The 24,757-nt window shown below is 38.7% G+C and overlaps 1 protein-coding gene across 5 annotated transcripts in view; it reads right to left on the reverse strand.

Annotated features, from left to right (window-relative positions):
- The window catches only part of PDE1C (phosphodiesterase 1C), a 311,425-nt gene that overhangs the window by 251,925 nt on the left and 34,743 nt on the right, over positions 1–24,757 (reverse strand). For all 5 annotated transcript variants that reach the window (XM_082755208.1, XM_082755210.1, XM_082755212.1 and 2 more), the window contains one exon: positions 19,096–19,267. In XM_082755208.1, coding sequence (XP_082611334.1) covers positions 19,096–19,267 — 172 coding nt within the window. The remainder of the gene's footprint in view (positions 1–19,095; positions 19,268–24,757) is intronic.

The following is a 24,757-nucleotide window of genomic DNA, read 5'->3' on the forward strand; positions in this document are numbered from 1 at the left end:
AGCATGCAGCCTCTGCACCATCCTAGAGGAAAGAAATGCTCCTGCTGCCTTGCAGCCCTCCCACCCCACAGCTCCCAGCAGAATCAGGGCTCTGCACATCCTCAGCACTTCTCTTCGGATGGACATCCCTTGGGAATTACACTGCTATGAGTGTACATCCCTGTAGTCCACGACACTCAAAGAATATTAAAAAAAAAAAAGAAAAAAATCATTCATTTTCTCCTTAAACAGTCCCCCTGGACACAAGTCATGATCTGCCCCTGCCCTGCAGCATATTAGGATAGCCACACATCAGTCACATCCTGCATTTTCTACATAGTTTTATTGTTTTGCATCATTTGCAGAAATTCCCCTGGTGAATATGGTAATCCCAAAACACCATCCCTCTATGCTACATTCATCCACATTAGTTATGTTACTGCATTATAAACTACTGGCTTATTCATACAGGCAGTAAAGACAAATTAGGTAGTTTGTGTACTAGCACTTTATCAGTCCTGTCTTTGACACACCACCCCAGACCAGTTACAGAACCATGGCATTTGATGTAAGATTCTAAGAGACATGAGAAGACAAGCAATGCAGAAAGCACCATTAAAGGTACTTTATTGCTTTGCCAGCAAATTATGTGCCTCGCTGCCTCTGGACAGGGCTTGGGGAGCTGCTTGGGCCGGCAGAGAACCTCAAAAGAAGGAGAGATTTTTTTTTGGCTGCTTTAACTGCCACTTTGTCCTGAAGCCAAGACCTGCAGCACAGTGATCTCTGACACTAAATAAAACCAACAATGAATGACTATTAAGGCTGTTTCCCACAGAAGCCTCACTTGCTCTGGGCAAAACTGCAGGCATTCTGTTTAAGGGAGAAGTCTTTTTAAGCTGTCAGTTCAGCAACAAAACTGCCATGAAGGAGAAAAAAAAAAAAAAAAAAGACAAATTTCTTGATGCAGCTCAAAAAAGGGAAAGCTGTACTGACTCAAAGCAAACCCAGGTAGGTGCTATAAGTTAGGTTTGCTTTTACCCTTCAGTAAAATCAGATAACAGAATATGACTTTTTATCACTGATATGCATCTACTCCTAACTCAGTGGAGGAAGTGATATTTGGTTTAAGAATTATTTGTTCTCAAATTTAAATTATATTTTTCAAAACAGAGAATTTTAAGACATAACCCTGCCACCAAGACATATCTGTTTGCCCTCTGTATCCAATCTAAAAATAACCTTTATTGAAAAGATCAGAAATTACTCACTGACATTTGACTGTCTGTTAAAACTGGGAGCCTACCACAGCCATATCACAGCACTCTATTGCCATCTCACCATTTCTATAGCTAAATATGACATTTAGCTATAGCTATTTAGCTATAGAACATTTATACAACATTTGAGTAAATAGTAACATTATTTACTCTCCATTAAGAGGCAGAAATAATGCAGCAGGTAGATGCAAGTTTTTGTCCACTACTTCTGCAGTTACTCATTCTGTATATCTAATCCACATATTATGTATTTTAGTAGATGAAATGAGATGAATTTATCAAAATTGGAATGATTCATCTGAGCAATGTTTTTCCCTCCCACAACTCTGATTTTTTTCAAACCTCATATAATATTCAATTCTGCTGGATCACCTTATTAGCACACAGTTATTAATAGCAGACTCGGAAAACTCCTCACTCCTCAGTTAATAGTGCTCCACAGAGCACCCCATACTTAAAAGGTCTTAGGATGACTATGGAAACTTTCTGTTACAGGAACTGGAAATCTTGAAAAATACCTTAACAAGGCCAAAAATTTACTCCAGAATTGCCAAAAAGATTTCTTGAAGTTTGTTAAAACAACAACAACAAAATTAAGTTGTCCTTGTTGGACCAAATGTTACATGAATTGGAAACAGCTTCTGTCAAACTTCTCCTTGCTTTGTTTGCCTGTCACTCTTAGATTTCAACAACTGAGTTACATTTGTGCACAGATTTTTGAGTTTAAAATTTCATTCAAATGCAGAAAAATCTTAAAAGCCAAAATTATCTCTACTTTCAATATAGGAAGAAGAAGCTCTGCTGTCCAGAATACCGTTGACCACAGCCTTCACTTCTAACTTGAAGAACGGCCAAGTCCAGATCACTGAAGCTGAGACAAGCACGCTGAATTTGTTTCACAGTATGACAAAAAGTCAGTGTAGTAAAGTCAAGCACATGCTAATTAACTTTTTTACATATATGACATCACTTCCCACAAGGATGAATCAGCTCAGCAGCAATCTCATACAGGTGGCAGAATATAACGGAGTAATACCTAGTAAAACCTTGCAAAATCCACAAATATGTATATCTATAACAAGTGGTTTGTATTTCTGTTTCACAAATGATGAGAGATTCTGACACCCAACTATTGGATAGGTGAGCTGGTGGCTGGATATATTACACCACTCACACCAGTAGGGCTCTTCTCTTACCCAAGAACACAAAATTCAGATTGCTTGGGCTACTGTGCTACAGCAAGACTACTTCCAATAAATGAAATAAGAAAAGGGTTGGCAATTTAATGCTGAATCAAAAAAAATGCCATCTGTTAAATACAAACTGACAGGACTTAATTATTTATGTCTCCATCTTGTTCACTGACCTTTTCCTTGCTTTTTTCATTAAAATGTGTAAGGAGTTTTGGGAAGGGTTCAGAGAGGATTACTTTAAGTGTAGTGAAGGCTGTGTCCTGTGTCAGAAGCTTAAAATAAACAACAACAACAACAAAAAGGGGCAAACGGAAAGAATGACAACTGCAAATCTGCAGTCACGTAAATGATCACCAGATGCTGTTTGACAGCTTAACATGGTCAGTAAAGCAATCACAATATGCCTGCTTCTGCCATGATGTGGGGCAAATGAGAACCACAACCAGTCAGGTGCCATGGGCAAGCCTGCACTTCTGCACAAAACCGAAGTGTAATGGAAACAGGCTGAAAAAGGGAAATGTCGAGAATAACAGTGTGGAAAGATAACCCCTCTGACTTGTTTTAGGTGGAAGTGAAGGAGGACAGCAGTGGATACCATGTTCCTGATTTCCTGCTGCTGAGTGTCTTAACATGCCAATAACATGCCCTCCGCACAGGTGTGCTAGAAATGGAAAGCTGCACACATCAGTTACTGATTTCAATTAAATAGATACCAGCAAGTTAATAAACCAGCCTTTGAACTGTTGCTGCTTTTGTGGCTATACAAGGTCAGAGACTCTGCCCCTGAATTTATTTTCATCTACAGGCTTGGAGCCTATTTGACTCTCACTTCAAGTTATTCCTGATTTAACTCTGGAACTGCACAACAGGAAAACACAAACAGTCCCCTTAGATCTCCGTGCCCATGGTTACTTCCATCTAATGATAAAAAGGATAGTCACAGTGTGTGTTTTTAGGGTTTTATCTGTCACTTGACAACATTTCCACTTACCCACTGGTCAGATAAACACTAAAATTAGACACCATGTAGAGGTCTGGCTTATCAGAGCTATCACTCCTCTGTCATTGCGTCCTCTTGTCCACAGCTTTTGTAGAGCTGTGGCAGAACAGTCTGCATTTATCTCCAGCTGCATATACATAATGTGCAGCTACACTCAGCAGCTAGTCACAGACATGTGGCAGATGAAAGAGAAGCTGGGCATGACCTTCAGCGTCAAAATCAACCACCTCCATGCTCCGAGCAGCACAGCAGCTCGCCTCCCTTTGCAAGCCAGGGCAGAGGCAAGGAAATGCACTGCCTCTTGCCATGGATGTCACCCTGACACCCTCATTGGTTTTAGTAGGGATTCTCCTGTAGGAGAATGAACTACTCATATCAAAATGATAATGAAAACAAAACAAATGAAACAAGTTCCTGTATTCCACAATACAGTGAAAAATTTGTGCTTGTTGTTTTGGTGTTTTCAGGGTTTTTTCAGGTTTTTTGTTTTGTTTTTTAGTGGTGGTGGGCTTTTTTGTTTTGTGTGATTTTTTTGTTGTTGCTTGTTTGTGTTTTTCTGTTTGTTTGTTTTTTCCTCTTCCCCTCCTTTTATCTTAATAATCAAGCTAGGGCTTTTTTGCATATCCTCAGAATTGAACACAACATATCCATTTCCTCACTGGACCTGTTTATGACAAATTTTACTGCTAGTACTTAATGCTTCTTCTAGTGCCAAGTTTTGTCACTCATTATGTTTTCAGGCTTCCCACCTGACTGAGGTGCTGCAGTGTGTTCATAGGTTCCACCTGTGATGCCTATGATATTGCCTTGGAAGGAGAAAAATTTCCACTTGCTGAGAATAGGGAGGAAAGCAGACTTAAGTCTCTGACAGGCCAGCAATCCTCTTTTTCTAACATAGTGGAAAAAGCAAGTTCTGAGTACCACACACCATGCTTTTCCAAGATATACCATCTTTTTCAGGCTTTCATCTTTTTCAGGATTCTCACAGAGAGAGCATGTGAAAAGGGAAGAGAACGCAGGGGTTTGAGTTATCCTGCAGGACCATCAGGATCTCTGAGCAGGATCCAGGCCTGATATTAAAAAAAGGGCCTGGGGTTCCTCCTGCCCACATAGACACACATACAGAGCATCATCCATTCACTTTCATTCCTTATGTTCCCTTTCACTGCATTCCCATTTTTGCTGTTACACATTGAGTATCCTGAGGAGAGTGTTGTAAGGAAGGTTTCCCTCCCCACACCCCCCACACCCCCCCATCAGGCTGTTTTTCAGTGCGGACTTTTCTTTTTATTTTTTAAACAGTGACATTGATTTAATCAGCAATTTTTTATCTAATGTTGTTAGATCTCTTATTAACATTATTAATACCTTTTTAGAGGCATCAAAAAAATCCACATAAAAACGTTTTAAAGTTGAAAAACAGTAGCTATATAAAAAAGTTCTAAAATCAACTACAAAATTTCAAATATTTACTTTTTCCCCTCAGAAATACAGCAAAATAACGGTGATTTTCATTGCAATTTAATTTAACTGAAGTCTATTTTCTACCCTGTAAAATAGGAAACAAGTACAGCATTATTCTCAATGTTCACAAGCTACTTTTAATTAGCTGTATTTCTATATTAAGTTTAGCTATGAGATCTTTGCATGCTTCTAAATATACAGCTGGGTTATTTAACTTTATAGTCTGTGCTGATGAGCATAGCAAGACTTTTTTAAGTTTTATTTTAATAAGATATGACCGAGACTATTAATGCTGAAAAGAGTAACTTTCAGTAAGCATATATAAAATGAACCCAGCAATCCTCTCTAACTGCCCATTACTTATATAGAGACTACCTTGCCAAAGCTACTTTGCACGCTAAGCTGACTGTATATCCACACTGCCTGGGCTGCAGCAAGGCGCCTGTGTTCAACAAGCCATACAAATTTGAAGATATTAGTTAACTGAAGCACTCTCCAGGCTGTACTTATGTGTAAGTTGGATGCATCTTCTGGATCAAACCACCTGCAACATTGCTAGTCAATGTACACTTGGCAAAGAGGCACAGTCCAAAACACTGCATTGACATGTCAAGGTGAGCATGATGCTGTAACCAGTATGACCCTGAAAATTAGATGCAACAATACTGCGCAGTAGAGTTGTGATGCCATCCCAACATGGACACCAGGCAGTTGTTGATCAGATAACTGCTACTGGGCTTGACAAGACTACAGTAACACCTGGAACATGACTGCTTACAAGTTTGGGCCATTTTGGGTCAGACGAAAGCCCTAAAACATGCAGAAATCACAGATTTAGATGTAGAGCTTAGGGATATGGTTTAGTGGAGGGCTGTTAGCGTTAGGTTGGAGGTTGGACTCGATGACCTTGAGGTCTCTTCCAACCTAGAAAATTCTGTAATTCTGTAATTCTGATTTGGTCAGTGACACTAACATAAATGAAGTGCTCGTGTCATTCACCCCAGAAAAATCATCAAGAGCTGCACAACCTGACACCATCCTCCAGCAGGTGCACAAACTGACATCATCCTCCTACACACACAATGGCAATCCCATGGACATTCCCAATCCAGCTGAGCATAGCTTTGTCAGAAAGCAACTGTTAATTGCTAAACTGAGTACAAGGCAGATGGCACACACCTGCATGCTCCGACAACTGTGTTGTGGCTACAGGAACAGGCTGGTGCCAAGCTAAGAAGGCCACAGGGTAATGTGAATTTGGTGCAGACAGAGGATGATGACCACCCTCTCCTGATGGATTGGGAAGCCCATCTCGGAGCTGGTGCTATTCCAGACTTTCTGACAGCTCATTTAGCCCACAGCCCAGTCCTGCAAATCCTATCCTACCAGGGGATGCTGGAGTCACTCAGCCAGAAACAACATGATGTGACAGACCTTGGTTCAGTAGGAATGGCAAAAATAGTGACATAAAATTGGCACAGGAGCTAGATCCCTGCATGTCAGCCAGCTGGCTATGCATGACCACAAGGAGATCACGTCAGCTCTCCTACCTGCAGCTCTGGGTTCCCCAAGTCCCTTAAAAAACAGCTGAACTATGCTGCCATTCCTTCTTGCTAGTAACATCATAATGAAATATATCTGCCACTTGTCATTAGAACACAGACTGTGAGGACACTGGGCAGAGCTGCTCATAAAGGTGGCAGTGAGGTGGCCCTTGGGTCTGCGTGGTTTGGGGAAGACAGATACGGCACAAATGCTATCAGAGACCTGGCAGACTGAAGTCAAGTACTGTGAACCTAGATGCAATGGTCTAGCCAGAGCAACAGCCAGGAGTGCATACCCTGAAAATTACACATACATAGCCCTAAAAGGCCAGCATTTCATCCCACGGTTCAATAAAGCCAGAATTTATCTTAATGTGGTTACATAGCAAACCTGTTTCTTCCACTCTCCCCAGAAAATCTCATTAAAAGAAAAAAAAAAAAAAAAGAGGCAGAGATGGTTGTTCACGTTATGTTTCAAATTCTGAGTGAAGCTATCTTTTGGTCCTTTGATTCTAGCACCTACTTCCCTTAAATTCTCCAGTGTATGAAGACACTCAAAACACAAACAGAGGCATGGTTGATTTCCAACTCTCTCTCCATCCAAAACACATTCAATTAGGTAGTGCTATTAACCTTGTGACATCTTAGTCACATTAGATGTATCCTAGTACACTTCCACTAAAATCAGAGACTCTAAAAATGCATGACAAAAACTGGCAGAGAACCTGGCCGCAAATCCAATCAATGCCATATGTGGACCAACAAAACAAAACTAAACAATCAACTAACAAACAAACTAAAAGAATGCCGGCTAACAAAAATAAGTATTTCACACATAGTTCCCAATACTGTCTGGGAAGAGACGAACATTTGAATTGAGATGACTTTACCTTTGACAAGACTAAAAAAGATAATTGTATTTTGGACATCCAATGGACAAATTCAGCAACTGGAAGTTTAAAGAAAGAGCGCAATCATTTTCTTTTCTATCATTTCATCTGACCTCTGTGGCAGAGGACATATATTAGAAAAATCTCCTGTGGAGTATCGTAGGCCAAGTTCTCTCCTGAAATCAGCATTAGTAGAGAGTACTGCTTAAAAATAGATAACACGTTAGTCTGGTAGCTCTGAGAACATAAATATTTAAACAATATATTTAAGACCAAAAGAAAACTTGGCAGCCCCACCCCCCCAACCCCCCCCCCCCCAAAAAACAACAACAAAAAAAAACCTAAAACAAAACAAAACAAAAAACACCTCTGCAGAGGCAACAAGCAGTAGCAGTAACCTCTGCTCCAGGCTTTGATTCAAGTCAGATCAAAGTGTTCAGCTGATCCTGGAAGTGAACTAAAGATTACTAATGCTACATGTACCCTAAGACCATTACCCAACTCACAATGAACCGACAAAAAAGTTTTCACCAGTTCTTTATGCATATTGCCTCTGTCATTCACACTTCCTTCCCCTTCACAAAGAAAATTTGTTCAGACAAAAGTAAATTACATTAGAGGATCTGTATCAGTATCTGATTTAGATGAATTTCTTCTTTTCTATCATCTATATGAGCTGTGAACTCAGTGTCACTTTATTTAGATGACTGGGAGATGAAGCTTGCTTTTTAATGAACTTCACTATGGAAGACTCAATTCACAAAATACAAAGTTTACATAGGAAAAAAAAAAAGTTCTAAAATGTTATTCTAATTCTTTTCAAACACAGATGGAGAAATTCTCCAGAGAAAAATCCCAGCTGTGAATCTGCATTGCAGACCTCTACTACATACTGACGTCAGAGGGAGTTCCATGCAGCAGATGTGTGCAGACTACACAACAAAAATCTGCAATGCAGATAAGCGATCCGCAATGCAGATTAGACACTAGGATTTTACTCAGGGCGATAACTCACCTTCACCCTTCCCACTATGGAATCACAAGAAGGCTGAGTCTAGAGGTCATCTAGACCAACCTCCCCCACTCAAAGCAGGGTCTACTACAGAGGGTTACCCAGGGCTGCCTCTAGTCATGTTTTGAATACCTCCAATGATGGAGACTCCACAATCTCTCTGGACAACCTGTACCAATCTTCAGTGTGTATACACCCTTCAGAGTATATGTATGTATGTATGTATGTATATATATATATATATATATATATATAAGCTTTTTATTCTGTTTAAATTTTGTTTTCTTGTATTTCATTTTTTGCCCTCTGCCCCTTGTCCTGTCATTGGGCACTACTGAGAAGAGGCTGGCTCCTTCTCATGTATTCCCTCCTGTCGGGTATTTGTACTAAAAAGCTTTTCCCAAGCCTTCTCTCTTCCAGGATGATCATTACAGCATTCCTAGCATCCCTTTATACATCAGATACTCCAGTCTTTTAATCATCTTCTTGGTCCTTTCCTGGTCCTTTTCACTGCACTATATCCATGTATCTCTTGCAGCGGGGTGTCTTGATCTGGATACAGCACTCCAGTACTGAAAAGAGGGGATGCTTGACCTGCAGGTAGTGTTCTTCCTACTGTAGCCCAGGAGGCTGGTGGCCTTTCTTGCTGCAATAACACATGGCTGGCTCATGGTCTGACTTGGCATCCACCAGGACAGCAAGATTTTTTTCAGCAAAGCTTCTTCCCAGCCAGGTGGCCCCCTGCACGTACTGGTGCATGGGGATGTTCCTCTACAAGTGCAGGACTTGGTACTTCACTTCACTGAACTGCATGAAGTTCTTATCAGCCCAATTCTCCAGTCTGTTGACGTCCTTCTAGATGGCAGCACACCTATCTGATCTACCAAACATTCCACCAAGGTTTCTTTTCATTTGTGAACTTGCTGAGGGTACACTGTGCCCCATCATGTAGGTCATAGATGTTAAACAGCATAAATCATAGTGCTGTAAGCCGTAACACAGCCATGCTGGAAAAATGATCTTCAGAAAATACAGTGAATTGATTTGTAGTATTATAAACTTTTCATTAATTATTGTACAACTGTTTAAAAAAAAAAAAAAGAAAAAGAAATATAGAACAATAAATCTGAGGTTAACCTCAAGTCAGAAAAAAAAAAAAAAAAGTTTATTGAAGAATAACATGGCTGGCAGTACAAAACCAGGGATTCTGCTGATACCAGGGAGTAATTTGTGTAAAAAATGAGAGCAGTTTTGCTAGCACAAGAGCCAATATGTCAGAATAATATAATTATTGAGAATATATAATGAATTACAAGGATAAACATGCTAAGTACAATTTGTTTCTGAGAACCAATACAATGGACAAATAACTAAACCTCAAGCAACACACTAAAAATCTACATTTCAGGTCATTCCCTGCCAAAACCTTTCTACTCACAAAATGTTTTGGCTACATTAAAGTGAAATAGCAGCAGAGCAAACATGTAAATTGTTAAAGGGTGTAACAATTTCAAGTCTGTAAGCTTCACAGTTTCTGTGAAACGTCTTTTTTGTGAACATTCCTTACTCAGGAAATTTGCTGCCTCCAGCCCATGCCACTCTAATTAATATTATTTGATAGCACTGCTAATGATTAAGCAAAATCACTCTGCCAAGTTCATCAGATTTATAACATGAATCAAAAACTATGCAAATTTCAGTTTATGAGTATAGTTTTGAAATATAAAACTACATACTCAGCTGCAGTAAATCAGTAAAAGTCCACTGAAGTCAATCGAGTTTTATGCCAATTCACACTAAATTTGGCTCACAGTATTTACACTTCTACACTTTTTTTTTTTTTTTTTTTTTACTCAAGTACTGCTGATATAGCAGGTAATTATATTATGAGCAACTTTAAAACGATTCACGGGAAGTGAAGAAGCCCTCCAAACGAGGTACAGCGCCAGAAGAAGAATCCAGTTTTCTCAACATCACATCTTCAGGATGGATATTACTTTATTATGAATAATAAACTTATGTTCAGAATTAGGGCAGACTTAATTAAAACTGCTACAAGAACCTAGTAGGATAACAAACCATCTCAATTCAGGACAAAATACTATTGATGACAATCATATGACAAAATTGATCTTGAGGTGCAAAGTACTGAGAATAGAAATGTTATCTCAATCTTAAAAGCTGCAACTGCAAATGCTCTAACTGTTCTAAATGATGCTTGCATGCACCATTTAGAAAGAAGGAAAATAAACGTCTGATAGTTTTCCTTTTTCCAGTGTTACTTAAACCACTTAGTGGTCTGGCCTTTTTCAGCTGAGATGGGAGAAAATTTGCTCCGACAAGGAGCCGTAGTAAACTAAGTGCTCACATAAAAGAAGATGCATGTACAACAGAAGGAATCTCAGGGAACAAATGAGTACCCAAAACCCGTATTCTCAGGGCAATTTCCACATCTGAAATGAAGGCCTTTTGACCAAAAGAACATAGAAAAAAAGATTCTATCACAGCAAGATCAGCACTGATATCACAAATTTAGAATACAGACCTGGTTTCAAGACAACTTCAGTCAATTTGTAAAGTTTAGATCAATTTATAAAGTTCAGATGGAAACCAAGTAACACATGATAGTTTTAGCAGTCTTGCCGTGAACACTTCTGTAGCTTCAGATCCAAAAATTATTGGAACTAAAAATAAATGTCCCAATCTGCAAACTACAGACACCGAGGCTCTGACATCAGCAAGTGCTGAGTACTCAGATGGATAGTGCGATAATTTCCAAATGAGACCTTTCTATTACATAAAGTAGTTTCTAGAAATTGCCAGCAGGCAGCTTAACATGCAAATACCAGATAAAGAACAGCCATTAGAAAGTTATGTGGGTAAAGAGTGTTGACAGTTTGCAGCAGCTTCACTTACCTAGATGTTGCTAATATGTCTGCAAAATCGCTGGCAGGCCAGGTTGTGAATTTGTAGCAAAAGAATTTGGGGCAAAATATGGCAGTTACCAAAAATAATTTTGCATGGGGTAATAACTGACAGGATAAAACCTTCATAAGAAACCACTGAATCAAAAAGTGAGAAACAGAGTAGGGGGTGATAACAGGTGACTCCAAGAAACAAGAGCAACCCCTAGTCTGGCATTAATAGCATTCCTCTGGAGGGATGACACCCGCAACAGGTATGGGTATTTCCAGTATTTCCCAGATAGATATTTAGCATAGATTCTTTCTTGGGTTTCATCAAAGTCTGAAACTTATATTTCAATAGGTAAATTGCTAGTATTTTCCCTATGCAGGATACAGTTCTCTCTCCAGATCTGATCGTCATACTCAATTAACTGGAGTTAAAGTATCCCCTTTTTTTCTCCTTCAAAGCTTTTCACATTGAGAAGAAATGCAGGACATTAGTAGAGATTAAGCTTTTATCCAATAGCTTTAAGATTATTCTGGGCAATTTCATAATTGATGTTGTTATTCACTTCAAAATATTCCTGAATTTTTACTTACAAGTTTTGTGGTCTCAAAACAAAGCCAAATCTGTCCATTACTGGATTGAATATGGAGGGTGTTTCACCACCTCCTTTAGAAAAACATCACAGTACAACACACCATTCAACTTCATTGCTGTCAGCCAGGCATTTAAAAGCAGGGGAAACCGTACAGGAATTTCCTTTAAATGTTTTTTTACGTTTCTGTTTACCCAAATTATAGAACTTAAGATAACACTTCAGCAAATGATTAGTCAAAGACTTATCTCTGTTCATCACACACTGACTGTCAAGAGTAAGAAAGCCACTATCCCATTTTCTCATTGGGAATGAGACATATACTGACTTAGCAAACAGTCCTAGGGCAGAAGCAGGGCAAAAAGCAAGTATTGCTGGCTTTTGCCAGTGATTCAAACCTCCCCTTGCCAACAAGCCACCCAACAGCCTTCCAGAAATAAGCATGTTTAAATTCCACTTGTTTTCAACTGTTGTTTGTAACTGTTGTTGTTTGTATGTTTGTTTTCCCCCAATAAATTCATTTATTTACATAAGTACCTTTGGAAGGAAAGCTTTCAGTGGTGATAAAACTTTAGGATACGGTTTCATGCTTGGTTGAGGCTGATCTGAAGCCAGGCTATTGCCGATAGTGGCAGTCCTGTTCTCTGAACTGAATTATTCCTGCATTTATTTGTAGCCAAACAATCACTATAAAACAGGAAGGAGGGACATGCTGCCAGCCACAGGGGGAGAAACAGCTCTTGGGCTGGCTTACACTAGTTGTGAAATCACATCCTAAATCCCACGTAGCCATCCTTGCCCCTTGTCACGTTATTTATAGCCCATTCCATTGGTCTCCACATGCAAGAATCAACAAGCAAGAAACTCCAAACAATTCATACAGCACCGTGACACTGCCCCCACTAATTTCACCTCCAGAAGCAGCCAGCTGTTTGCGAAGTCTTAATTTAATAACAGGATGAGCAACTTGTGGCCCACAGGAAGTGTACAGACTACCAGAACAGTAAAACTTTACCAGAGCCCATGTCCCCTCCTCCCAAGTGCCCTTCAAGTACAGACCACAGGCTGGAAGAATAGGCCAGGTAGCCACCAGCCCTTTTCCAGTGCTATTTTTCCTGAAAGCCCAGCTCTCTTTCGTTAAGTGAAAGAGTCCATTAGATTCAGTTTGCATCCAGAAACCCCAGACCTCTGCACATGCACAGAAAGACTATGCCAGGTGTAACCCCAGAGCAGGAGGGAGGGAGTCATGGTACATAGATCACTTCATCTTCTAGAATAAGATACGTACTTTCATGAAATAGGAACTAAGTACCACTGAGATGCCTACCATACTGTTAAATGCAGGTGAATTTGATCAATAGCTTAAGAAGTAGTTAATGGGAAAGCTAATATAAGGACTAATATAAGGACTATAAGGATGTTGCAAGGCTGTGCAGGGACAAAATTAGAAAGGCCAAAGCTCATCTGGAGCTCAGAGTTTATTATAATACAAGATTCAGGTGATGTATGCCAAGTAGATATGCTAAACCAGTCCTCCAAGTAGGACTGCTTTACTACCAGAACCTTGTTCATCCAAAGAACTGTAGCTCAAAGTCCTGTTCCCATTTTGGAAGTGGGTTTGTTCCCTACCTTTAGATCCTACAGCTGTGTTAGGACACCTACAGTGCATCTGAATTTCTCAACTTGGGCCTTTTGATGTATCTGATATTTACAGGGACAGAATAACTAGGCTTTGCTTGTCATCAATAATACATCTATCCTGTGAGGAACAAGACAACTATAATGTCAAAAAAAAAAAAAAAGAAAAAAAAAAGTCAATTTCTCTTTCAACTGTGTGAAAAAAATACCTTCCTCCTGGACCCATGTGGATATATGTGAAGGGAGAGAGAATGCAGCCTTTGAATGGTAACTAGTATAAATCTTTATCCTCTGATCATTCCCCCTCTGACTCATAAATCTCAATCTACCAAGAAATGAATGCATAGCTCTCTCAAAGCCTAACACACACCTAGAAAGAAGGCACAATTAAAAGAAGAGAGAAGAGATGAATGATGTGGGAGCCATTTCCTTAATGAACAGAGCACTTTTCACTTCCTATTCATCCTAGTGAGTATCAATAAATAACAGGAATAAGCAACAGGTTTGAATAGAACACAGATGAATTTAAATTTAATGCAAGTAAAGTGCCTTATAATAAGTCTGGATTGAGAAAAATGTTGAGAAGGGTGGTTTTCAGAGACACTGCTTACATTTTAATGGTTAGCAAGACCTGGATATGCTGTAGGTGGGTATAAAAAATAATGAGAGTGTTTTTCATGCTTCCAGCCTTGCACAGGATTTATTTTTTTTAACCAAGTTAAGGCAAGTGAGTCTTATCGCTCCTTTTTGTGTTTTGAAAACTAAAAAATATAAATACAAGAATAAAATCAAAATTAAAAAGCAGACAGTAAAGAAATACTGAGATCCAGACATGTATTTGTGGGACAGAAGAAAGAACTTTATTCTCCATCTGTGGTCATGGTCATGAGCTCTCCTACACAGCATTCACTCCCTCTCTGATTTTCAGGCCCCACATACAGCTTAGATAGCTGCAACCAAGCTTTGGTGCCACTCAGAGAGTCAAAACACAGCCAATGGAGGAGCCCCCAAGTCGTTCCTTTCCACCACATGACTGCAGGTGGGTTCTTGCTATGACTCAGAAGGAAGGCTCCTACCCCTATTCCCACTGATGCCACCTTTACCTAAGGGATTGAGCCTTGTGGTGCTGTGACTGAAATTTTCACCTTTGGAGCACAGCAGTAGCACCTCTATCCTGTGGAGCAACTAGCCAGTAGCTGACAGGAGCAAGAGTTAACATCACCCACAAATAAGCCAGAAGTACAAGAAGATTAGCTGCCAACGTGATTTAAGATTCTCAAGTCAGAACAGAAGCAGATAAGGAAAGCAAAGCAAATTGTCCTTGGAAAGATAAAGTTTGGATCTGATGAAGAAAACACAGCTACCAAGGTAGGCAAGGTACCGAGTCAAAATGAAAGCAGGAAATATTTTGAAAGGTGATAAAAATTAAGAACCCATGCAAGCACTGGGCTCAAAAGTATTCTCATCTTGAAGGAACTGAATCTCCCACTCTGGTTCCCAGGACATATGGCCTATCAAATAGTGAGACCTTTGTAATAGAAAATACATATCACACCTCCTAGTTCATTTCATCTACATAGGTATTTAGTGAGGCTTGTCTGATGTAGGGTGGATGGTTTTAGTCTCACATCCCGATTTATCACTCCAGAAAACACTCCCGCCTGGAGTCCCCACCAGATGGACAGATCTGGCTGGATTAGTCTGCAGTTACAGAACAATGTTAGCTGTCTCAAAGATGCTGGACCAGGATGGTGGGCTGCACTGAACCTTTTGTCTTAGAAGAGCAACTCCAGTTCTTCCCTTGACCTTCCCATCACCCTGTACTGCAGGAACTCTCCTGCCATAAGATCCAGCATGGTTCTTAACGTTGCCACTACTCCATAAGCACCGTCACAGTCATGCCCCAGTGCAGTGTCCCTGATCTCCAGACTCAAAATAATGCTGTCTCTCCTGTACACCAAAACCAAATGAACTAAGAAGAATCATGACAACTTGGGCCCATCAAATTTTCAGCCTGGAGTATCACTCCCTTGGTGACTTGGTTCAATCCAGGTAGCAGCCTGGGGACAAATGCAGCAGTTTCTATTATATTATATATATATAATAATATACAATATATAATAATTATTATATATATATATATAATATTATTATGTGTATAATATTTCTATTATATATATTGTATTCTCAATAGAAAAACACTTTCATAAACTTCCAGGTTGTATTTGGAGAACAGCACCCAGACCTGTCTCGTTTCTCTGCTCCCCATGATGGATGCTGGCCCAGCATTACCAAAGCACTTTCTTGGGGGGTGCTGCCAGGGAGCAGGGCACAGAAGCTAAATCAAGCTGTGAAGTTACCACATGGTCACTTCTAGGGTTCATTAATTAAGCAACATTAAGTCTACCAATACCAACCTCAACACTGGTCATTGCTGGAACCTAGCAGATCAAGAAGCAGATCTAGGAGAGAGTTTCTGAGTCACAAGCTCCAGCATCAGTAACTGCTGGCATCTCCAGGCAACATTCAGATCCCAGCAGCCTTGACAAAGGCACAGGTCCACCATCTAATAGCCCTGGGCATCAATCCACAGCCAATGATTTTACATATATAAATGCTGATACATGCACAGCTATTTAAAAAGAAAATATTCACAGAAATTGTGAAGTATGAGCCAAGCTAATCATTTATACATGTAATTGTTTGCTTTTTTTTTTTTTTTTTTAATTCTCAGAAGGGGATAATCCTACATTCTCCATGTTTCCACCATATTTTAATTAGCATCTCCTCTGTTTTTACTAGAGGAAAGGAGTAAATACCAGTAAGAATGGATTTTAGAATCCATAATTTAAGCACTGCAGTAGTATAACTTGAAAAGGCATAAAATTACTTATGACTAGTTGCTCAACACAGTACTGCAAACAAGGTACTGCAGACTCTTGCAATTCTCTCTTTAGAGAGGTCCTTAATCTTGTTTAGACCAATCTCTTGAGTTTGTTCTTGGTATCGTCAGAAAGGAGGCATTAAAAAATGTAGAAGAAACAAGACCATCAGAACAGATTTTGATTAAGGAGAGATCATGCACTATACTGATTTGGGGTGTAGAGAAGGGGTTGGTTTGGTTTTGGTTTTGTTTGTTTTGCTTTATATCGTAAAGATGGTTTACTACTGCAGGAAAAGTAGGACTAGAAAGATTGAACTAATCACATTTCTCCTTTTATGTTTAAATGCATTTCAATCTCATATCTGGATGATGAACAAAATCAAATATAAATCTCCTAATTTTCCAAGCTACAGAACAATAAGTACTGCACAGTAGAAAACAAGATCTAATACCAGGGGTGGCAACTGGGATTTCATACTGATTACATGTATTCACATAAAAAGAGATGCAATCACAAGGAAGCGTGACTCATTTGACACTGGAGAGACATTTTCTTTTTAACTATGCATGAAAGGGATAGTACTGCCATATACTGCTCTAACAGCAGTGAATCAGAAGTAGTTGCTGAATTTCATGGTTTCTAGCAGTCACATTAGAAAACAGGGTCTGGTCTTTCCTGCCATGAATTCAGTTCATACGATCACAACCTTGCCCTCCATTGACCCCAGGATTCAACCACCAGATTAGTAATTAGGACACTCTGGACTTGAAAACTTTTTAAGCACATTTCATTCCTTAAAATGCAATGGGTTATCTAGGTCTTCCGCGTGTGTCTAGAAAACAAGATATAAGGGAAGCCTGTAACTGGCAGACAATCACTGGCACCCACATGTACCAATTACACTCTGTCAAAGATGTACTTGAAGATCATTACCCACAGAAAACTCTGATGAATCAAGTATGTAAATCATGCAAAAAAAATGCTACTGCTTCCTAAATCCCAGCTTACACCATAGTACCAACAAGATCCCAAAGCGAATAAAAACACAAAAGTGTTTTTATTTTCTTGTGCCTTCAGACAGTAACTGCAAAGTACTCTTATCTTCAGCTCCTGTGCATTGCTTAGACAGACAGGACTACTTTTCTTTGTAAAGCTAGACAATTTTCTTCATAACAATTTACTTCATAACAACCATCTGTTTGGATTTCCTTCTATAAAAGTCTAAACAATGCCACATTGTACAGTAATTTTTATACAGATGAAATGCAAAGGTTCTCTAATGTTTCTAAAGCCATTTACACTACATTAGCAAAACTATTTTGCTAAATTACATTTTCCAATTCATCAGTCCTTATTATGCTATTTACAAGCTCACTTCTTCCAAGAGTCACCCCTACACAGATAATCAAATCATACCATTTGAAATGCTGTGACATTATTTTGTCATATAAAATGGTTGGAATTATCTTGATGACGGCAACGTAAGGATTGCTGCTGCCCAGAATTTGTTATGAGAAATGAAAGCTAAAAAGAGCACTTGAACTAGATTTCAAATACCAGAATCAAAAAGTGTTTAAAAGTCATTAAATATCACAGGTCATTATAAAAGGAGGATACAGGTTCTGGAACATTTGTCCTGAATCATTTCAATAGAAATATTAAGGAACTATATTAAGGGCTATAAGATTACAGGATTTATATAACCTGACATAAACTGACTTGATGGTTGTGGTTTTTTTTTTTTAACATAAAACACTATAAACAAGATATCAAATTACTACCTAATATAATAAATATAATAACTTAATAAATAAATACCTTCAAAATAATGTTTATATGAAGTCTGAAATAAGTTTGACAGACTGAGGTATAAGAAAAATACTTCAGCACAGAAAAATTTATCCAAAGCAAAAATCACTTTTTGCTTTCACACATGTCGATTATAAAAGAAAACTAGAACACAGGTTGTTTTTTTTCAACATAAAAAAAAGAAAAAAAAAAAAAAAAAAACAACTCCAAAAGCAGTTGGAAAAATCAAAATCTGCCACAAACTTTTTTCTGGGCACACCAATTTTCATGTTTTCGTCAAAGATCCACCACATGCACATAGCTTCTCCATTTTACTTTATTTTGTGAAAATTATTTTCAGAAAACATGTCAAGAAACATCTGACAACTATACATCCACATGATTAAATGAGAAGAAAACCCAGCAATTGATATATCTCATACTTTACAACAGCAGCAATTGCTTGCTTGCAAGCCCCTACCTAGCATCCTTCTCCTGGACAAAATAAATTAATGCTAGACAGTTCTCAAGACATTACATCAACAGAAAGGTTTGACACTCCCTTGCATCAGTAAAGTACATCATCTGACCTAAAGTACAAGCCTTCATCACTAAAGCACTTTCAAATGAAACAATATCAATCTTCAAAGACATTTCCATATAATGAGCTGCCTTTGTTGACCATTTTCAGTAATTACAGTATTTGTATCTTTCTTTTCCATAATACTTTAAGACGGCTGAGAAAAAGAGATGTGTCCAGTCAGTATTATTTATGGACCTCTTTTTTCACTCCTGATCCATACAAAGCTAAGCAGCATTGCAGAATCTTTAAGTATTGATTTCTCCCACCAAAATCACACTATAGACAACCTTAGAAATATCCTCTCAACCATAAACAAAGTAAACTCATATCATCAGACCTGAAAGATGTTTTCACCAATGCCTCAGGACTGTCCACTGGTGGTAGCTCATCTGCTAAGATTTCCTCAGGAGGTCTCGGGTCACTGATGATGGTGGGCTTTGGCCTTTCCTTGAGGTTGCCAGTCAGCCCACCAATAATGGTGTTCCACAAACAGTTTTGTGATTTAGATCCTGCAGAAACAGAGAGAGAAGGAAAATGAACTCTTAGACCAGTAATTCAACAGTCTAGAAAACAAAGATATCTTTCTCTGCTATCTTTCTCCCTTTGCATCATCAGATTTTGGGATTATGCCTGAAAACCTGAAATAAAGCTCAAAGTGCACTAACATTTGGTCATTTTAAAATACAAGACTGTAATGCCTCTGCACTGGTTTTGGCTGGGATAGAGTCAGTTTTCTTCATAGCAACTCACATGGTACTATGTTTTGGATTTGTGACCAAAACAGCATTGATAACACAGACATCTTAGTTGTTGCTGAGCTGTACTTAGAGGGCGTCAAGGTCTTTTATGCTTCTTCACACTGCTCCACCAGTAAGTGGGCTAAGGGTGCACAAGAAGCTGGGAAGGATCACAGCCACAAAATCTGACCCAGGCTGACCAAAGGGATATTCCATACCACACGATGTCCTGTTCAGCAATAAAAGATGAGGGGAAGGAATAAGAAATGATGGATATTTGGAGGTGCAGTGTTTGTCTTCGCAAGTAACTGTTACACATGACAAAGCCCTCCTTTCCTGGAAATAGCTTAACACCTGACTTGCCCGTGAAAAGTCATGAGTGAATTCCATATTTCGCTTTGCTGGTTTTTGCTTGCTTTGTGCAGTTTTTGCTTTACCTAATAAACCCTGTCTCAACCCACAAGCTTTCTCACTTCTATCTCTCCCATCCCACTGGCAGGGAGTGAGCTGTGTGGGGCTTTGCTGCCTACCAGAGTCAAGACACAACAACCACCCATAACAAGATCTGGTTGCAGACCAAGAAGCTTTCATGTGTCAACAAAAAAGCTTCCTCTTCGCATTATATTTGAATTAGAGCTTAGCATGTATTGTCATTGCAATATTTAAATGAAAGAAAAAAAAAAAGTACCAAATAGATTCAAAATTAATTGTTGACTTTCATTGACTCAAGTTAATAATGGTTAAATTAAAGATTAAGTATATCACTGAAGGACTAGTACTAGAAAACATAATTGCTTTCTGTTGAAACTTCAGCTTTTTTCAATAGACATTCAAATGCCAAAATATTGCTATGGATGTTCTTTTTACATTTATTTAGAAGTGTCACCAGGTGCCTTGTGCTTGTCATTCACAAAATCCATTCTTGTCTAGAAATGTAGTTCCACTGACAAAGTACAATTAGCACCCTTCAGTCAGATCTCTCTTCCCTGCCTTTCAAGAAGAGTATACACAACTTATATTTCATAAAATTTAAAAAAGCATATTTCATATTTCCAAAAGTCTTCTGAATAAGTTAGGCACTTCTGAAAACCCCTGGGATATTGCCATACAGACCACCTGTATCATAGTCTAACTTTAAAGCATTATAGAATATATATGGGCAAGTTAGCAGCTTTCAAGAGCAGCTAAGTACTGAAATCCTGATTTCAGTTAACAGACTTCCCACAACAGAAGTGCCATGAGCATTAAGCTTACTGGATTCCAATGTAATAAGATGTACCAGCTCTTCTGGTAGTCCTTCTCTATGAACATTTTATATGCAAAACAAACAAACAAAATATTCTGACAAATGGAATATTTCAAAGTCAGCAACTAGCTTTAATAGAAGACTGTACAGATAACACTTTGAAATATTTTCCTGGCACTCATGCAACTGTCCAGCAGAGACAATTAAGCAGCAAATAATGGATCTAAAACACATGGATTAAGCCTAACTGTTGTTTGACACACATAGTACATGAGCAGAAACTGAAAAGTAGAGTTGTTATCCTATGTCTCCTGAGATTATATTACGAGAAAATACTGTTTGAAGTAGCAATATCTGCTGCAACAAATGGGTAGTGGCAGGCTTGGTTTGCTAGTTGTCTTACATGCCTTGTTCTCATACAGCCTAAATAGTGCAGACAGAAAAAAGGCAAGAATTCTCATTTATCTCTTCCATCCCCAAAAAAATTTCAAAACATTTCCCAGCTACTCAGGAAAACTTCATATCCGTGTGCTTCATTGCTCTTAATTGTCAGCAGCTATTTAATATGCAAGGACCGTATTTACCAAGATTTACAAGTAACCTTGATGTTCTGTGCTGAGTTGTGTCTAACAATAGCTAGAAAATTAATACTCACACCAGGTAGTCCAAAGCCAAGTAATTTATATGCAACAGCTGCAGAATTAAATGCAACATCAGTACATCTATATCATTCAAACATTTATATTATACTACTGTTTCTGTACTTTAAAGCACCACCCAAATTTCTCCACATTTCTTAGTTTTATTTGAATATTTAAGCATTTGTGTACCTATTTCATAAGTAGAAACATAAAGGATGCAGGAGTTCTAAATTATTTGACTGATCATCAGTGTTATAGCCAAAAGTAGTGCAACTCCCTATAGTATGTTGAGAGGACCATTCCTTTTGCAAAAGTATGGCACACATGGGCACAGTTGGAAACAGATTTTTAAGGCTCTGTTAAGCTAAGGTCAACAAAGACAAACAAGTTGTCATCCCACCATAAATGCTGCATACTAAGACAAAAAAATCAGAACATCAAGACTTGCAGAAAATAAATGTAGCATACTATTAAAAACATATCTTGTGGAAAAGAGGCTCTCAAGCCATATTTATAATTCTGAGTTTTTTTCCCTGCAATAACTCCAAAGATTCTGCCAAGTTTCCCCAACCTGAACCTTCTCTTTACTTTCACAGCTGTACCCTTTCTTTTATTCCACAAGCACTACAGCTTGTCAATTGCAGGAGAACTTGATGGATCTAGAAAAAGACATATTCATCTTTTCCTGCACTTACTAGATACAAGTAGCTTGAGGCACACACTACCACTGAAAACCAACAGTGACAGGTTAGAAAACTGCCATTGAAAGCCATACTGTCAATTTTTAATTTTTTGCTTTGCTTTAAATAACATCAGGGTAAGAAAAACAAGTACTTTTTGCAATATACATTGTTTTTCCCTACACTGTCTGTACATAGACCCACAGCCCTTTTCCTCCAGTGTGGATATTCATTTACATAGTTTTTCACTATAATAAGATCTAGACTGTAGACCTAGCTATACACTTAGCTCTTCTGAAGATCACCATCAGCCAACATGAATTAACTAACCTCGTTAGAGTACTGAAATGCTACGTCCACCTGTCCTAACCAACATTCACAGCCTGCCCACAGTTTGCTCAGATGAAGTACATTCAAGCAAATGAGTGTTTTGCTCAACAGACCTGCTAAACCATACATCAGCCAGAAGCCTCCAGCTGCCTGAAATGCTGAAAGCCTTATGGACCTAAATCCCAACAGCTGCAACTATTCAAATACTGATGACACAATAGGACTCATAGCAAGACAATACAGTGAGATACCCACTATGAAGTAACTGTTTAAACTCAGTCTGCTGAATGAGCTGGAATTGGACATTTAAGAGAACGGGAGATTGGCTAGCTCTAGCATTGGAATGAGTAACACTTAACAACTCAATTTTAACTTCAAATCATTGTGGTAAGTGTAAACATTTGCAAAAATACTTCTCCTTCATTTTATTATACCCTGTCAAAGATAATTAGAGTTGAGCTAGAGGCAAAAGCAAAATAGATTGAAGTGTTATAATCTAAAATGCAGAATTCTGCTTAAACTATGTGGTACATTTGACACAGTAAGTGTTCAAATACTTTCATATACTCTGAAAATATTATTACACTACTAGTCTTCCTACACAGATACCATACAGCCAGCATTCCTACTGTCCTGCTCAACAGCAGCAACCTTTTTTTTTCTTGTTTGCTCCCAAAGTAAACCGGAAACAACCACATACACCAGAGAGCTGTGGGCAACAGGCACAGTGGACACAGCTTATCTGAATTTCTATAGGATATTTGTCATTTGCTTTCATGCACAGAAAGATAGATAAAGGAAATAAGATCAGCCTAACTGCAATCCCACCGAAATCTGAGTTTTAGCATTGACCACAAATGGGCAGCTGCTACAGAGCAACAGCTGTCCTGTTCTCTGCTGTGAGGGTAAAGTTAGTAATTGCCTTTAAACTAGCCCTTCAAGTGGAAGGGTCAGTCCTAGAAAACATCCAGTCTCTGTTTTGTGAACCAGATGACAATGATAACAGTAATCATCTTCAAGTAATTTCTAACAGTAATAACTTCAGTTATTGCTTGACACCTTGTCCTCAAATACTGCCAATTTTTCTGTGATTCATCAGCCAGAATGTTTTTAATGTTTGGTCCGCACTTCACTGACTGTTTGATGAAAACATGGTATGGCAGGGTAGATTATAGTGCTCTCAGCACAGATTTTGGGATTACCCATTTAATTCAGCACATGCCAAAGATATTTCCTTCCTTTTCATAACAGTTCACATTCTACTTTTCCTTGCCATTTCCACGGAGTTATACCTTATCCTATTCATGACCACAGTCACCATCAATTGTACCTTATGATAAACTAGTTAGAATCATAGAATTATTTAGGTTGGAAAAGACCTCTAAGATCACCTAGTTCAACATTTAATCATCTAGTCCAACCTATAATTATATCATTATATCCTCAGTTTAATTGCATCATTATATCCTCAACCTGACTCCCAAATCACTAAATTAAAATCCTAATCCTCTGTTTAACAGTTTGAATTATCCCTTTCCATCCCTATACCAGGTCTCTGCTGCTACCTCCTAATGCAGTCTTTAATCTAAGTATTCACCTCTGCACTGTATTTCTATCAATGCCAGCCAGCCTGGGACCTTGATCTCACCTCCTCACTTAATCCCATGCAGCACCGTGTAATACAATGAGGCCTTACAAGGGGGTTTCCTTTGTCTTCGTTCATCTGACAGCATCCACCAGTCAGTTCTCTTCCATATAATGCGAGTCACCAGGACCTCTGCAAATAAGGCTTGGCTACCTGGTTGAGAGCTAAGATTAAAGCAGGAACACAACCTGGTTGTTCCTGCATCTAAGACCTACACCCTGCACACAATTATGAAAAATCACATTCTTACGAATGCCAAAATCTGAACTAGAATGCCAGCCGAGTTCAAAACACAGCATTATGTTTGATCTAGTCAGTCAATACTGCAGCATGAAGTCCTCGTAACTCAAATATCTGGGAATAAATGGTATTTGGACTGAATCTTCCAAGCCTAAAACTAGCATTTAGGAACCATAATGGACAAAAAGAGTGAAAAAGAACTTGAAAATACTGACATTTACATTGTTCTCCTTTGTGATGAACATTTTCAGCATTCAACCAGCCAGTAGTGATTGACAGAGCCCCTTTTTAAGCTTTGCAGTCTACAACATGAAGGAAAGTAAACCCCAAGTCAGGAATAAAGAATGCTAGTATAATTTTCTTAGTCCTGTTCAATCTGTTTCATCACCCTGTAAATCACTGCGTGACAGATTTTATAGCCACAGCAGTTTCTGCTGTGGCCTTCACTCTCCCCGCCTGTATGCTCGGAGCGCCATCATG

This window comes from Aythya marila (assembly GCF_965140915.1).
Source record: "Aythya marila genome assembly, chromosome: 2".
NCBI classification, from domain to species: Eukaryota; Metazoa; Chordata; class Aves; order Anseriformes; family Anatidae; genus Aythya; species Aythya marila.